At 46.0% G+C, this 17,665-nt stretch overlaps 1 protein-coding gene across 1 annotated transcript; it reads right to left on the bottom strand.

Moving 5' to 3' along the window:
• Positions 1-1,530: 1,530 nt before the first annotated feature.
• On the bottom strand, positions 1,531-17,281 carry USP4 (ubiquitin specific peptidase 4). The gene is made up of 22 exons (XM_069966495.1): positions 17,062-17,281; positions 14,342-14,469; positions 14,124-14,254; positions 13,915-14,041; positions 13,407-13,552; positions 13,270-13,328; positions 13,018-13,176; positions 11,816-11,927; positions 11,545-11,718; positions 10,255-10,413; positions 9,945-10,169; positions 9,784-9,867; positions 9,599-9,693; positions 9,196-9,384; positions 8,790-8,878; positions 8,459-8,689; positions 4,520-4,590; positions 4,318-4,433; positions 4,087-4,236; positions 3,456-3,559; positions 3,211-3,299; positions 1,531-2,908 (listed from the first exon to the last, which is right to left on the bottom strand). Exons 1-22 carry the CDS (start codon positions 17,223-17,225, stop codon positions 2,756-2,758), a joined length of 2,955 nt encoding a protein of 984 aa, XP_069822596.1. The 5' UTR covers positions 17,226-17,281; the 3' UTR covers positions 1,531-2,755.
• Positions 17,282-17,665: the final 384 nt, after the last annotated feature.

Genomic DNA, 17,665 nt, shown 5'->3' with positions numbered 1-17,665 from the left:
CCTGCATCATCACAAACAATTAATCACTGGGTCTATATCTGGTGTTGACTGCATTAAACTGTACCCTGCGGATGCAATATTGCGTTCAACAGGCCAGCGTTTTTTCACGACCTAGGACCATTGGTCTTCATACTAAAATCCTACAATGGTGAACACTATAGAGATCCCTCAGCTGACCATCTTTACCCCATATATTCAGAAAGACTCTCAACTACTAAGCGTTCAACAGGACAATAGTCTGCATCAATGAGCTCAGATCACTAGGAAGAAATTGGAGGAATACAATAATGAAACTTCAACACAGCCTTGGCCCCTTAAACCGTCTAGACTGTATAATGCTTACCATTAGCAAAGTTGCTTTCTTTTGAATTTAGCCCCTTTCTCTTGCTGTTAACAGTGGTTGCCTAGGATCCTGACCACCGCTCTCAAATATGAGATTGGTGGACAGGCAGTGACGGAACTCAGGTGATCAGGAGCTAGTATGCATTTACTATGTCTCCCTTTGATGATCCACGTTTTAAGGGTTTGAATTCACCCTGGAGGCACGTTTAATGTCAGGTGGAGACAATGACAAGCTCATTTAGCTCAGCATCACTGCATCTTATCCTCGCGTCCCCCACACCAAAACTGTAAGTGAGAGCGGGACGCATATGGGCAAATATGAAAAGGGGAGGAAGGACAACCCTTTTGAAGGGAATTTGACATTAGAAAATTTGAGAAAGTGTTTATGTGAAAGTTATTTAAGGGTATTTGGTATCAATAACTTAAAATTCTTCTTTAATCTTATGCTTGAATGACCACTAAAACTAAGGTGAGAAGTTGTGTTTTGTACAGATCATTTCTAGTAGTATCATCACAGACAAGATTACAGTAAAGGCAGTCCAATGTATAGATAAGACAAAAGATGGCATTTCACAGCTCCCCCCTCCTTTTAGGATGACCTCTGCAAATGTTACAGAGCATGCCCACAAACCACTGCCACTTATGTCAATGGGCTTGCTGTATTAGAAATAAGAAATGGGGGGAGAACTATCTGCTCCTAATCAGTTAAAAAAAATTTAGGAGATATATTCCCTAAAAAAAAAAAAAAATAAACCAACAAAAACTTGATTTAAACCTCATATGCCAGAAAGTTCAACAAAACCCTAAAGTGTTAGTTTTAACAATAACTAAAAATATCCAACAAACATAACTAGAGCTTTCTTTTTTGTTTTGCTAATACATTACTTTTATAAAATTATATGATGTTGAGTGGCAGCAGTAACAGGCAAGTGCAGGCCTGTCTGCTCTTAGTGCACAGCACTAGAGATACAGAACAGTGTGAACATTCCCACCGCCAGTACCTCCAATATAAAGCTACTGATAAAGAGGATTTCATTCACCTAAAGTGGATTTACATGCAGGAGTCACATCCACTGTTTCGTCCTATAGAATTCATTCATGCCAAACCCCATTCTTTCCAGCATACAAGTGCACCGCTTTAATGGCAAATTCAGTAATTTCAGATGTCCTTCATGAATCAGCCACATGTATAAGGAAGCAGGAGTATCACTTTTATTTAAAAGATATCCTAAGTGGGAATAGGCTCTTTGTCTTTACCACAAAATCAAGTGGGCAATGACATGAGCACAAGTAAAACCCACCTTTCACATTACCCTTAGCCACACCTCACATGCTCTACCCTCCCCATATTTCTATGTTTTCACTGGTCTGCAATGAAGTTATGTACCTGGCTGTTCAGGGACCTCATGGTGACTGTGTATCAGTCATGTACCTCTCATAAAGCTAACAGTTGGATAATTTATGATCACATCTAGTAAGTCAAGGTCAGTTACAAGGTCCCTTATTGTCACTTGGATCAAGGTCAGTCCTATTCAGATGCATAGGGCGTTTTCACTGCCGCGTCCTCAGCGTGGGATCTGTTTAATGCAAGTCAGATCTATCAGCTTGCATGTAACATATGAGGGAACTGGTCACTGGAAGCTAAGGAGGAAAAAAGGCATTTCCACTTCTAAGTTGCAAGCAGAAATATATGAGGGGGTAACACATTGTGGGGCAAGCAAACCCATGTGAAAATGATGGTACATCTCTGCTTTCATTATGACATTTAATTAACTCCTTAGCCCCCACACAGTCTTCTGTAACATTCAACTGCATAGCTCAGCAGCACCTCCTGCAGCAGATCAGCAGTGGTGATCATAAAGGGCAGAACGTGAGGTGACCGACGACTGATAGAGAGACTACAATCCGCAGACCACATCCTCTGGTTTATACATTGTGCGATGCTTTACATGACTGGAAACTGTCCCGTTAAAATACAGAGCAATAAATAGGAGCCACCCAATACAAGTAGTAAAGACACCCCTCTCCAGAATAAGCTAATGAAAGGTCTGCAGCAATCTCGTGACATCGGCATAACACAACACCCGGCGGCGGCAGGAGATCGGCCTCTTTTTATTAAAAATAGACTTGTGAAGGCTGCTGGTGCTCCGCTCATCTGTCCAGAGTAAACACGGAGAGACAAAAAAAAAAAAAAAATCATCATCTTCAAAGCCAGGGCCTAAATAAACCTGTCGTTCAGCAGCGTATGACCCGAGGAGGAAGAAAAGTCCTCCAGTCACTGACAAAATGAAGGGAGAGTGGAGCTCCCGTCATCTCCTGGATTCTCATGAGGAGGACAGTATGTACATCTTGGTGCAGGGTCTTGGCTGGAGGAGAGGTCTCCCACCTTAGACGGTCATGTGGGGCTTGATGATTAGTTGGTGTCCATACAGTCCAAGTCTTGCTGTCTGTCCTGTTCCCCAATGTCATCCTCAGTGAGGGGAGAGCCAAGGGAAGCTGTAGGTGAGGAGGCTTTAAAGCTGTTGCCATCTTGTCTCTGGTAGAACAGTACATAAGCTGCTTTCGTCTACAAAGATGGAGGAAGAGAGATGTCACCAACAAGCAATGACAAATATAAAATGCAGGTGCATTCCTATGTAAACATAGCAATATCATTGTATGATGGAAAGCTCTGTAACTTTCTCTAAGACTTTATATTACAGTTCCATCCCACTTTCAAAATCTTTGCATATCCTGAAAATAGTGAGGGATATCTGCAGGACCTACTACCAAGTAGCAGAAGTTATACAGTAAATATGTCTCATTTACAAAGTGGAAGCCATATTGCCAACTGGATTGGTGTGAGGTTTGCACTAATATGACACATACCACAATCTGATCTTCAGAAGCCGGAGAAACACTGCTGTCATCAAAATAATACCACTGCTGCGTCTCCTGATTCTTTGCATAAGCTGTATCTGTAGAGACAAATATAGAATGTCCATCAGCACAACACATGGTTAATTAGGAGAGCCAAGAACTGTGCCGTTTCTGTAGTTCTATTTCCCATATTTGATGATAGACTTCATAATGAACCCTGACAATTAAACATTATTTGTGGTTACTATACTTACAATGGCCGCCTCCCATGCCACCATAGTGATTGGAAACAGCAACAAGGTCATACACATAAAGTCCAGCCGTCGGGTCACAAACAAACTCTGACATGTTAAGGTTTCTAGAACACAAGTAGTTTAAGAGTTAAAGAAGCAGAGAACATTAATAGACAATTGATGAACACAACTCATGCAGACTATTGTTAGAAGCATTCTACAAGCTACACACCATTCACTGACAACGGCTGCCGGTCAGCACTGAGGCCATGACTAGAATGTGGTGCTGAGTCGACTAAAGCCAGCCATTGTGTGCCCTGTGACCAGACATGGGATTTATATGTCTTTACAATCACATCCCCTGCACAATGTTAGTCCAGGATACACCAATCCATTGCTGGCTGGACGAAAGAAGAAATACTCAAGATGAAGCCTGGAACTGAGGTTCAGGACACAACCCTGGACAACAATATATTAGAGGGCACTACCTAGGGCGACACTGTAATAAAAGACTACTACAGTGGGTAACAGTGGAATTGAGTACACTACACTGGGTGACCAGGTAACAGTATATTACTCAGTGACCCTAAATTAGGCATGTACAGGACATTCATTCAGAAGTGTATAGACAATATTGCAGGGCTATTCTTACCTAATTGGAAACTCTACCACTGCGTCCAGTTTATCCCTCCAATAGCGATTATATGAGAAGCGCTTTAAATGCACCACAAGGATTTTTGGCAAAGACCAAAGGTCAAACTTTTTGGTGGCCCTTTGATGCTTCCGGCAGTTTGGGCAATACCTTAATAAAAATTAGAAATATGTGAGACAGATGGCAAAATATAGAAGCCTGTATGCACATGTGAAATGACAAGCAGCTCACCATGGGTCATGTTCTCCCAGCACCTCCGTCTTGGTGAAAAGCTGGATGCAGTCTCTAAGTGCTACTGTCATCTTTTTCTTCTGTGGCTGCATCATTGACTCGTGTTTATCAAAGGCCTGTGCAGGAAACAAGATGTCACTGAACCATACCCTAGCACAAGGGGAAAATAACTAACCCCCAACATGTAGAGCCTTGTCCTTACCTCTGCCTCCTGATCATCGTAATACAACTTCTTAGTCTCTGTGTCCCAGTCAATTGCCACGGTGGAATAAGCTGAGTAAGGTCAGACAACAGCAATTACTAAAGAGCAGAATCCATTGACATACATTATAACTATGGACAACTAAAGGTCATGGGGAAAAGGAATTATATATGGTAAAAGAATATTATAAACTGCACAATCACTGCATTAAAAACACAAACTCAATATCGGGTTGGTCCACCTTTGGGGAGCAGTTTTCACAAGGTAGTGAAAAGCCTCTATACCTAACTTGACTTATGACCATTGCAGAAGCTCCACCAGAAGGTGCATATTTTTTGTTGGTGAAGGAGCAGATCTAACAGCCCTTTCCAGAATATCCTAACATGTTCAATGACATTACAGTCTCGAGATTGAGTAGGCAGTGGAGAATTCTGTCATGTTCTTTCAACCACTAACTAGCGACTAGAGCGAATTTACAGTACACACGAAGCAAATCGCTTTGTTAGCTCTGCAATTTGCTTATCAACCTGCAGCTCTTGCACCACGGGTGCCTGGAAAAGCTGGATCCAGTCCTGGGAAACTTCTCCCACAACTGCATCCAGCTTTTCCAGGCACCCGAGACGGAGCTGCATGGATTTCAACAGCAATCAGCTGATAAGCAGATAGCCGAGCTAATGAACTGATTTGCTGCTCATTTGTATTGAAATTTGCTCATCTCTACTAGTGATCAAAGCCTGATGGCACAAAACACTGTTGTATTGAAGGATGGCACTGTAATCGGGGCATCCTATACAGATGGTCAGCTAACAGGGCCCTATAATCCTTTCCATTCAAGAACTGCGGTAAAATGACCAATGGTCCTAGGGAACACCATGACCATCTGCAGACTATGACAGCACCACCTGCCAGCCTGTTAAACCAATACCGTGCACCCACAGGATATGGTTTCAAGTTATTAACAACAGATACAGACAGTGTCATCTATATGGTTTAGCAGGAAACAAGACTTCAAACAACCACTTGCCATGGGTCCAAGGTCCATTGAGGTCTTGTTCCTTGGCCCATGTGAGGCACTGCTTGCGTGATGGAAGGTAATCGGGGGCTTGTCAGTCAATGAATTATGAACCCAAGCTGACGCAATGTGCATTGCATGGTTATTTGCTTCCCTTCTGTTGTACTGCTATGTCAGTTGGTCCACTGTGGTACATTTTTGCAGAGATATTAAATGTACCACACAATGCTCATGTCTTGGATCAACCACATATGATCTCCTGAAAGGTGTGTGTCCATAGTTCAACCACTCTTGTTGGTTTACCATGGTAAACCAACAAGAGTGGTTAACTATGGACAGACATCAGCCATTGCTTACAAGTATTCTATCTGTGCCCAAAAAAATCTGCCTCCATACACACATTTCCCCATGACTGGCAAATTTTGCCTTCTACTGTTCAAAGGAGAAGTCAACACATAATCAGAGACAAATGTGACAAGGCCACCAAATGGTATGGCGTTACTGTTCACAATACATCAGGCACTAGCTGTCCCTGAACCAGTTACAATTCAGTGGTATTACATACATCTGCATAGTATGTAGGGCTGGGCGGTATACCGTGAAAATAGCGATACAGTCACTGGCGTCGGTTAACCGACCTCAACTCTGCCGGGACGGTATCTGTGGTATTTCCCCCCCCCCCCCTCACCCGGCAGCCGCATGCGCTGCTCCCCTCAGATCTCTCTCCCTGATCCTCCGATTCATCTCCCAATCCCAGCCAGGGCGCACATATGCAAGGCAAGGCATGGAAGATCCTGCTGCGGGGGGCTGAAGAGGAAGAGTGAGAGGCTGCGCACAGGCATGCTGTGTGCTAAGCGCTGCTGCTTCTGCCGGGTGGCTCACTTCTAGCTTCTCTGGAAGCTGCACGGTGTGCCCTGCCCCCCCCCCCCCTCTCCCGCGCATACAGTGGCTGCAGGGGGTCAGGTATAGGTCGGCACTCGGCACCTCCTTGCTCCCATGGGCACTGCACTCTCTCCCGCACAGGAATCCTCTGCGCCCCGTTATCTTTTGATAAGCCCGGGACACAGATATATGTGCTACAACACTGAGTGACAGGGGCAGAGGATTCCTGTGCGGGAGAGAAAGAGCGGTGCCCGGTGGAGCAAGGAGGTGCCAACCTATACCCGACCCCTGCAGCCACTAAATGTGCGGGAGAGGGGGGTGGGGCAGGGCAGCATGTGACAGTGACTGGGGGTAGAGAGAGAGAGAGAGAGAGAGAGAGAGAGAGAGATGGATAGATGAGAGATGGATACAAAGATGGATAGATAGGAGACCTATCTATCGCGTATATATATATATATATATTTATATTAGACAGACAGGAGATCGATAGATAGTGGATAGATAGGAGACAGGTAGACAGATAGGTAGACAGATATATTATAGAGAATCCACAGCACTCTTGAGTAAACGGAGAAAAAAAATCTGTGATTTATTTCTTTAAAGCCTAGTGCAAAACATCAGGGCGCAATGTTTCAGCAGCATCTCGCCACCATTTTCAAGCGGACAGATAGGAGCCCTGTCTATCCATCTCCTGTCATATATATATCCATCTCCTGTCATTATATATATATATATATATATATATATATATATATATATATATATATAATGACAGGAGATGGATATATATATGACAGGAGATGGATAGATAGGACTCCTATCTGTCCGCTTGAAAATGGTGGCGAGATGCTGCTGAAACATTGCGCCCTGATGTTTTGCACTAGGCTTTAAAGAAATAAATCACAGATTTTTTTTCTCCGTTTACTCAAGAGTGCTGTGGATTCTCCATAATATATCTGTCTACCTGTCTCCTATCTATCCACTATCTATCGATCTCCTGTCTAATATATATATATATATATATATATATATATATATATATATATATATATATATATATATATATATAATATTATATATATATAATATTATATATATATGAGAAAGGAGCCGCACTTCTTCACAGGTGTAGCGGGTGCAGTTGGAATGCTAATCCCTTGGCAGGGGGATCCCCAAGTATCATACGAAAATCCAAAGCACTCCAGCATAAGGTGAAAAAAGGTAGTGGTTTATTACAAAAATGTGCAAAAACACAGGATGCAACGTTTCAGTTCTCTCACAGAACCATGCTTGATAATGGTTCTGTGAGAGAACTGAAACGTTGCATCCTGTGTTTTTGCACATTTTTGTAATAAACCACTACCTTTTTTCACCTTATGCTGGAGTGCTTTGGATTTTCACATATAATATATATATATATATATATATATATATATATATATATATTATATTTATATATATATATATATATATATATATATTATATACACACACACACATTCACTGTATAGATAGATATAGCAAATATAGGCAGCACACTAAACAAACTGTGGGTGCCAGCAGACGAATCAGAGACCTTGGACCAAGTCAGCTAGTAAAAAATACTCTGCAGCACTCCGATGGTAATACAAACGTGAAAACGTAAATTTATTCCATATAACAATGTGCAGCAAACTTCACAAGTAATATATCACGTTTTGGCGTCTCCTATGCCATTTTCAAGTGCCACTTGAAAATGGCATAGGAGACGCCAAAACGTTGTGTATTACTTGTGAAGTTTGCTGCACATCGTTATATGGAATAAATTCACATTTGTATAACCATCGGAAAATAGTGTTTTCAAAAGGGGTGTGGCTTTTAAAAGGGGCGTGTTATAATTAGTTCAATTTATCGTTACCGCGACGACATGCACGATAAACCGCGATATTGATTTAGGCCATTTTCGAACAGCCCTAACAGTATGTGGAGAGGGAAAGACTGCAAGATAAGAGTCAAGTTCTCTCAGGAACACAATGGATCTGTGTTTTTTTTTTTTTAATACTCACAAGTGAGTTTCAGGTAGGAGCCCTCGGCAGGCATGCTGCCCACATCAGACGTGGCATATGAATTAACCAGGCTAAAGCAGAAGAGCCTCTTACGAAAGTCCTGGGCTTTCTTTGGCATTTTATTGCAGGGACTACAGCCCTCTGAATTTTCGTCCTCCACGCTGTCATCAGACTGGCCGTTTGACTCTTCAGGGGACTCTTCCCGCTCCTCCTGATGATCCATTTCCTCATCTTGACCATTTCAAAAACATAAAACACTAAATATAAGATTGAGCTGAAAAGGTCGTGCTGTGTACAGCAAACACCTGTATCATGAGGCAGTGAGATTTACCGTCATAGATCCCATTTGAACCATTGCAGGCTGCAGCGTCACTGGACAGACAGGAATACTCTTCCGATAATGGAGTCTTTATATAACGTCTGCAGGGAAGACGTGGCAAATGAGGGGACAAAGAAACCAAAATACATAGAAGAGAGGTCTTCACACGATTCCGCTTAGTACCCATAGCCACTTTCTTAAAAGATTTTTTCTTATTCATATTTAAAATGCTGGCTGTAAGTAAACACACGTACAGCATGTACACACGATATAACGTAACACCAGTCATTACACTTGAGGAAACATCCTCTTGATATATAGGGCATAACTTGCAAGCTCAGCATTACATACGCTAATACATGCTGTGTGTATGTCATATGCAATGCGTCATCATTGTGCAGGGCAAATCATCACTTACTGGATTCTCTCCAAGACTATATTGTACAGCATGTCTGTTGTCAGCTTCTGCCGCGGCACAGAGATCAAGAGCGGCTGCCCGAACAGAATGGTGCCAGCTGCACTGCTCTGTCGGAAGCGCCTTTCCCGGAAACAGATGGGCAAAGTGAGCCACTCAGAATCGCTACCCCGTGATGATTTCACCTCGTACCTGCACAAAACATAATGAAAAGAATAAGATACTACAAGGTGGAGTTCAGGCCTTGATCAATGCTGCCTGCCTTATTTATGACCAGTGTTTTTACTCGTGCCACTTAAAAGGGTAGTTGGTTTGGTCATTAAATAACAAAAACAAACTTAAATGGGCAGAACTGTTGGCAATATAAGATACCGATGATACAAGTGACAAAAATAAATAAACATACACAAAGAGGTCATCACGTTCCATGATGTGATTAAGCATTTCATCCGTCTGAAAGATCTTGTGAAAACGATGATTATACACATCAGTCACCACCATCTGAAAGGAAATGACAGAAATGCAAGTGATGCTGTTTCAGGGGGTCTCTTGAGTTTACAGCAACTCGATAACCTGGGAACCAGAACTTACATTTTCCGCAGGCACTCCGGACAGTTTAGACAGTGCTGAGCACAAATCAGAGACCGTCCCCATTTTAGGCACAATCAATCGATACTGCACAGGAGAGAAGAGGTGTGTCACATGAAATGTGTGCGACTCATTATATATCACATTACCACACATCAACTTACCTGGCTGGGCTTACACTGAGGGTCTGCTCTCACCAGAAACACTTCCATAGTGCGGTCCTTCTTCATGGGAAGTGGAAGGGTGAGATAACAGAAAGGGTCAAAAGTCACAGACACTTTGGAGCATTCAGGACACACAAGCGTGGACTTGAAAAGGCCGTGAAAAATGTCTACAATGATGGAGTTGTTCCTCCGCAGGTGATTGTCCCATGCCTCTTTAGCCACCACCTAGGAGGATGTACAAAATGAAAGTAACCATGTGACAGACATTATGACTCACTCTGTACTGCCCACTGTGGGCTTTACTCCATACCGAATCTGGTCGCCCATTTGCATCTTTGAGCTCCAGGTATGGCTTCTTTTTAACTCTGTTTAGATCCTCATGCAGACCATCCAGCAGAAAAGCCAAGAGCTCCTGTGAGTCCTGCTGTTGGTACCCAGAGAACTGTGGAGCAAAGCGGCCAACCTGTGTCTGAAAAATGATGAGCAGAAGTCACAACTAAAGACAATGTCTGCAAAAGGACAAGTCATGTAGTTTAAGTACAGTGACAACTAGCAGTTCTAGGAAACAATGCAGGCTGTAACTCAGGATCAGTATAGGTAATAAGTAATGGACGTAAACAGCAATTAATCCAGCAGAATAGTGAGTTCAGTACTGGAGTATAAAACAGGCTAATTTAGATCAGCAAAAGTAATGTACCACAATTAGCCATGACATGAAAATAACTAACCTCCCAAATGTTCAGTTAGGGTAGCTTCCCAAATACCGAATCCGCAGCGGATTTCACGCTGCGAGTTTGGAGCAAAATCCTGGTATAGTGAAGGTCTATGGGGTAACATACACGCAGTGAAAGTCTATGGGGTCACATACCCGCAGCGGAATTTTCATTTCGCTCCGGATGTGTGACCCAGCCCCTTTAATCCCCCACATCCCGTAGCATACATTACCTGCTCAGTGCCGTGGCTTTGTGAGGCTCCCGGCTCCCCATCAGCCAATCAGTGCTGCCGTGCACTGATTGGCTGATGGGGACTGACAGGACCCGGGAGCCTCACACAGCCGCAGCGCCGAGCAGGTAATGTATGCTGCGGGAAAAAGGGGTTGGGTCACATATCCGTAGCGGAAACTCGCAGCGTGAAATCCGCTGCGTGTGAATCTACCCTAAAGGTAGCAACACACATTTGGTAAGTTGGGTAAATACTGCTCATGCAGCTGACAGCTGTCTGCTGATCTCCCCATACACAAACATTTTAGTACAAAAACAAAAAAAAACATGTTTAGCAATGATTGGAGAATGAGTGTAGCAGGATGCATAATCCTCATGATAGATGCGACTGCTACTAGTAAATACTGCCAATATGTGACATAAAGGGGTGTTCTTGGCCTGTAACACATTATAGGAAGGAAGAGTCGAAGTAAGATATATACATGAATGCCAGGCCCCAAGGCTTTTGTCAGACTATTGCCCATGTTTCTTTTCTTTAGGGAAAAGTAGTGTAGCACTTACTAAGGAGATTCATTATAAATATGATCTGTATATAAGATCAATAATGTCACTTTAATACAAAAAAAGATTCTTAGCAGACAGCCCTGGGTCATTCCTACCTTGAACATGCGTGGAGCCACGTAGGAGTGCTCCCCGGACCATATCTGGCGAATCAGCTCAGCGTAGGCCGTGGCAATCTCTCCCTTCATCCCCAGTGGATTGTCCCTGTTAATTTCATCCTTATATTCATCAGTCAGAAAATACTCAGTCAAGGGTGGGGTGTTACTCAAACACTGGAACATATAAAAAAAAGTTGATGGCTGGATAACTCCTTTTCATGATCAAAACTAAGTATTAAAAATTATGGGTAATATATGGCCAGTGATGTACCTGAAGTGCAGAGTTCATAAAACACGTGTTTCCTAGATTGCTCAGCCCACAAAGACCAGGCTTACTGGAAGGATCCCTGTAACTGTATGAACTGTATGACGACCCGTATCCACTTGAAGAAAAAAAAAAAAGTAGAAAAGTTAAACCAATATTATTTACTAGTCGCATATAAGCTGCATCACCCAACACTGTTTTGTTTTTTAACTTGCAGGTTGTTTTTAAACTAACAATGTCATTTTTGAAGGTGGATTCAAAAGGAATGAAAATATAAAGGAGTTATATTTTTGCTTCCTGCTGGATCCACTGCTGGCTTTGGCTCAAAAACTGCAGTGTGTGACAGCAGCCGTACAAGATGAATATGCAGGAAACATCTGAAATTAGTGCAGCCACCGAGACTTATTCTACATTAAACCTGCAAACACACAGAATAAGCATATTACTAAAGTACAGATCGATGAGAATGACCCTAGGGAACCATCAGTCTACATGTGAGGATAGGCATCACTAAAGAGAGCTTTGCTTCTTCATTATTACATTACAGAAGTGATATTGCCTTATTTGGCTGCATGTCCCCAATGTCCACTGCGCACTATCCAGCAGCAGGGACTGTAGAGAACTTATAGAACAACGTCTCTTCACCTCAATGGCAGTTTTGAGAGTCAGTAAACCTTTTTAGGAGGCTTAAGGATAATATCTGTGTTTCCTTACCATAAAAACGGAGGAGGGGGGAAAAAAACCAAAAAAAAACATACCTTGCTTTGTGAACGAACAAGTGACGTCACTTGTGTGAGGCAATGCTGGGGGATTTTCGTGGCCAGCACAATGCTGCCTCCAGCTAGAGGCATGATTGACTATGGCTCCTGGTCCTATCAAACACAGCACTGCATTTAACTGTATATGTTCCTGATTAGGAGTTAAAGGGCCAGCATCAGCACTTGCCAGGGTTAAAAAAAATCCTGAAGGGTGTCTGTGCCCAGTAGAACTCGGGAATCTATCCAGATCTCCTAATAAGTAATCTAAACAGATTTTCCTGAAGTATAAGGAGGGCCTAAAAGTGCACAACAGCACATCCAGGACACAACATTGTCCTGCCAGGAAATAGCATACAGAGAGTCACACCCAACAGTACTCAGAAATGCTGTGTTATAACTGCCTCCTTCAAATAAGTTATATCACTGTTCCTGACCCAGCCATGAACTCACCCTTTGCCTAGACTGGGGCTGTTCAGCCCATAGGTGCCACCGCTATCCCCATTGGTAATGGTAGAAGATGAGGACGATGATGAGGAAGGTGAAGAGGAATAAGCGCTCGATGAAGATTTCCCAGAGGTAGTATAGGTTCTACTTGTTGCAGTACTTGACCTGGAGAAGGAATGGAGGGTGAGGAGAACAGCCGGAAAAGCAAATAGAGTACATGCAAGTGTATCCCAGGCACTAGATTTTGCTCTTACGCACTTTGTCTGAGGCTGCCTGGGCCATGTACCATCTGGATTCCTCTGTTCTATAACTAAAATCTGTTGAAAAACAAAGAATTGATTAGAGGATTTTGTTGAACTCTTGATATTTGAGCCAACAGCTGTAGTGACTGTTACCTGCCCCTGGTAGAGTCCAGCATCTTGCACTGTGTTGTCAGGCTTTGTGAGCTGCTCAAAGGTGTTAGTCATGTATTTATTCCACAGCCGGGTCTCTTTGTTCACAGGAATATTAAAGAGGTTTCTCATTTCCTTTTCTATGGACTCTTAATAGCAAAGAAAAGATGGAGTAAGACAACGGCATCAGTTTTCTGGGCCTGCAGTTTAGGGTACTTTTGAAAGCACATACGGTCAGGAGCTCTGAATTCTTAGGCTTAGAAGGAGAAAGGGGGGAAGCTCTGTATTATAAAGTTACGACAGCTAAAAAACAAAAGGGAGCGAGGAAGAGGGCTCTATATTCTGGGACAGCAGAGTTTAGGGAGGCCCGAGAAAAGTACAGACTAAAGTCGGGGGGGGGGGGGGGGGGGGGGTCTGTATTCTGGGTCTTCAGCATCTAGGGCAGCTGACAGACAGGAGGGAGCGAGTGAAAACTGTATCCTGGGGCAGTAGAATTCAGTGCTGCTCTTACCTATTGTGTCTGCTTTGCTAAAGTGACGTGTCACCACATTGTCAAGGTCACTGTTCTCACAAAGTTTCAGCTCAATGAGGTAAACCTCTACTTTACAATGCTTCACGAACATGCCATGTTCCACCACCTATAGCAGGGCATAGGGATCAGAATGGTCAATACTCCACACTGGAGCCATACAGTATTTACAGTCCTGGGTGCTAACTTACCTTTCTCACTATCGGTTGCTGGCCTGGGACACTGCCATACCAGCACATTAGTTTGTTCCATGCTTCGGTTGGCACCAGCACATAGTCCAGCTCATCAATCAGATGCTCTTTTAACACCTGAGTATCAGGATCTGGGAGAACACAAAACATCTGAAATCTACTGCAACATGACTGTCAGCCTGCTCTCTGCTCAGTTCCCATATTAGATATTACTTTACCTGCAAACAATCCAGAATTATCCACAGGTCCTGGGAAGAGATTGCTTTCTCCCACATTGTACACGTCCCATGAGTCAAACCCAACATATTTCTTCCACTGCTTGAACCAGCGGCTGTCCACAAGGTACCTGAAAAACCAGAATGCTTGTTACACCCACGCATACAGAAAACCTCTGTAACGCCATATGATAAATCACAAGACAGGTATTAAACTACCAAGAAAAGTAGATGACCGTCACTTTAAGATGCCAGTCATAGAGACCCACCCACATTTAATTATGTTATACCATCAGTGACCTCTGTAATGTAATGTCATATAATAAAGCAGAAAATATAAAATAATCAGAAAATAGTAGTCACTTTAAGAGCCCAGTCACGGGACGCACCCACATTTAGAGCTATCATACCAGTTTATTGCATATGACATCTGATTAGCATGAATGTCCAGCATAATAAGCCAGCAACACCTGACTGCAGCCATAAACATATCACACTACATCACATGGGAGAGGGTCAGCAAAGTAGAAAAATATAAGCAATGCTCCCCAGGGTCTTTCCTGGTGCTGGGATCCAGGTTGTCAGTTGAGGACATTCATAACTAGCATTGAATTCAGCTAACACAGACACACCCACGTCTTTATAAGAAAACGAAACCAAAACATCCACTAAGCCCATGAGCACACATCTGACATCTGCTTCCCCAGTGGTGGATTCCACATCCCTTTTCTCCTCATCAGCCAGCAGCCTCCCCCTTATGGTATAGCACCCCGCTAAGGGAGGCCTCTCCCTCCTCCCCATCTTGCTTTCTTCATCTTCTATTCTTCCTGTTACAGCCTCTTCCTTTCTCATCCCCTGGTCCAGTGGTGGCCTCTTGTTACTGCCCCTTATATTTTCATCCTCCAATTATAGCGATCTCGTCTGATTCTCGTTTTGTTTCCCCCCCCCTCACCTCTTGGTCCTCCACTTATGGCCTCCTTATTTACACTCATCTTCTGGCCCTCCAGGTATGGCCTCCTCCTTCACCCTAATCTCCTAGTCCTCTAGCTATGACCTTCTCCTTTCACCTCATGTCCTGATCCTTTAGACATGGCCTTTTTCTTTCACTTATCTTCTGGTCCTCCAGTTATGGCCTCCTCCTCTCCCCTCATTTCTTGGGCCTTTAAAGTGACTGTAGCACTAGGCCCAGGCTGAAGCACTGGAGGCAGGCCGACCCACCCCCAGTGGGAAGAAACCCCAGCCCCTCCATGACGTGACTCCATTAGAGTCAATGGAACCCTATCATAGAGGGGCCTGCTTCCCCCCCCGTCCCCCCCGTCCCCCTGCAGTAGCCTCTCCCCCGCCCCCTGGTCCTTCCGCAGTAGCCTCTCCCCCGCCCCCTGGTCCTTCCGCAGTAGCCTCTCCCCCGCCCCCTGGTCCCCCCGCAGTAGCCTCTCCCCCGCAGTAGCCTCTCCCCCGCCCCCTGGTCCCCCTGCAGTAGCCTCTCCCCCGTCCCCTGGTCCCCCTGCAGTAGCCTCTCCCCCGCCCCCTGGTTCCCCTGCAGTAGCCTCTCCCGCACCCCCTGGTCCCCCTGCAGTAGCCTCTCCCCCACCCCCTGGTCCCACTGCAGTAGCCTCTCCCCCACCCCCTTGTCCCCCTGCAGTAGCCTCTCCCCCACCCGCTGGTCCCCCTGCACTAGCCTCTCCCCCACCCCCTGCAGTAGCCTCTCCCCCACCCGCTGGTCCTCCTGCAGTAGCCTCTCCCCCACCCGAAGGTCCCCCTGCAGTAGCCTCTCCCCCACCCGCTGGTCCCCCTGCAGTAGCCTCTCCCCCACCCGCTGGTCCCCCTGCAGTAGCCTCTCCCCCACCCGCTGGTCCCCCTGCAGTAGTCTCTCCCCCACCCCCTGGTCCCCCTGCAGTAGCCTCTCCCCCACCCGCTGGTCCCCCTGCAGTAGCCTCTCCCCCACCCCCTGGTCCCCCTGCAGTAGCCTCTCCCCCACCCGCTGGTCCCCCTGCAGTAGGCTCTCCCCCCCCCCCTGGTCCCCCTGCAGTAGCCTCTCCCCCACCCGCTGGTCCCCCTGCAGTAGTCTCCCCCCCACCCCCTGGTCCCCCTGCAGTAGCCTCTCCCCCACCCCCTGGAGTAGCCTCTCCCCCACCCGCTGGTCCCCCTGCAGTAGCCTCTCCCCCACCCGCTGGTCCCCCTGCAGTAGCCTCTCCCCCACCCGCTGGTCCCCCTGCAGTAGCCTCTCCCCCACCCGCTGGTCCCCCTGCAGTAGCCTCTCCCCCACCCGCTGGTCCCCCTGCAGTAGCCTCTCCCCCACCCGCTGGTCCCCCTGCAGTAGCCTCTCCCCCACCCTCTGGGCCCCCTGCAGTAGCCTCTCCCCCACCCCCTGATCCCCCTGCAGTAGCCTCTCCCCCACCCCCTGGTCCCCCTGCAGTAGCCTCTCCCCCACCCCCTGATCCCCCTGCAGTAGCCTCTCCCCCACCCCCTGGTCCCCCTGCAGTAGCCTCTCCCCCTGCCTGTGGTGGTGAGCTGGGGCCCCTTCTCAGACCTTCTCTTCCCTCAGAGATAGGACACATGGTGCTCCAGTGGAGGCCCAGGCCTAGGCCCATGACACAGCACTCCTACTGCCCGCGGCCCCGGCATTTCTGCAGACACGTGGCTGCACCGGTACACATTAGCAGTCACTGCCGGTGCTCGGGCCTATCCCCCGCCGCAGCCCTCTCCCTAACAACCTGACTCACCATTCGTCTCCCTTCTTTAGGGGTGCCTTCAGTAACTCCCCCAACTCGTTCTTCTGAGTCTCAGTGTCCGGCCGGCTGTTCGGTTCGGGTGCCGGTGACGGGGTGCGGGCCGCTCCGTGCGGCGGTGCCGGGCCCGGTTCTCCTCCGCCTCCCCCCTCAGCCATAGCTGCGCCAACAGTTCGGCGGCGCGCACGTCGTCACTGCTTCCTGACGTCACAGCGTAACGCGCGCGTACACGAACTGAAACACAAGGCCAAGGGCGGGTGACCACGTGACAGGAGGTATTGATGAACGTAACAGCGCATGCGGAGTCGAGACCTGGACGTCATAACGCAACCTCTAGCGTGTCTGCAACCTCCAGGCTAAGAAAATACGACGTTCGCCGTAAAACAGCGCCACACCTGTCTGGTGGCTGTGTGGTATTTCATCTCAGCGTCATTCACGTTTAGACATTCATCTGTTTTTTATCTGGCCGAATAGGACTCAATCATTTATCAAAATTCACCTGATACTGACCTTATACTGACCAGACACATGCCTGCAGCAGCTTGTGCCAAAAAAAATGTGTAAATGATAACTCGGGATTATGCGTTTTTTCCCCCTG

Source organism: Dendropsophus ebraccatus, chromosome 4 (genome assembly GCF_027789765.1).
Source record: "Dendropsophus ebraccatus isolate aDenEbr1 chromosome 4, aDenEbr1.pat, whole genome shotgun sequence".
Classification (NCBI taxonomy): Eukaryota; Metazoa; Chordata; class Amphibia; order Anura; family Hylidae; genus Dendropsophus; species Dendropsophus ebraccatus.
This window is presented reverse-complemented; position numbering and strand designations above follow the sequence as displayed.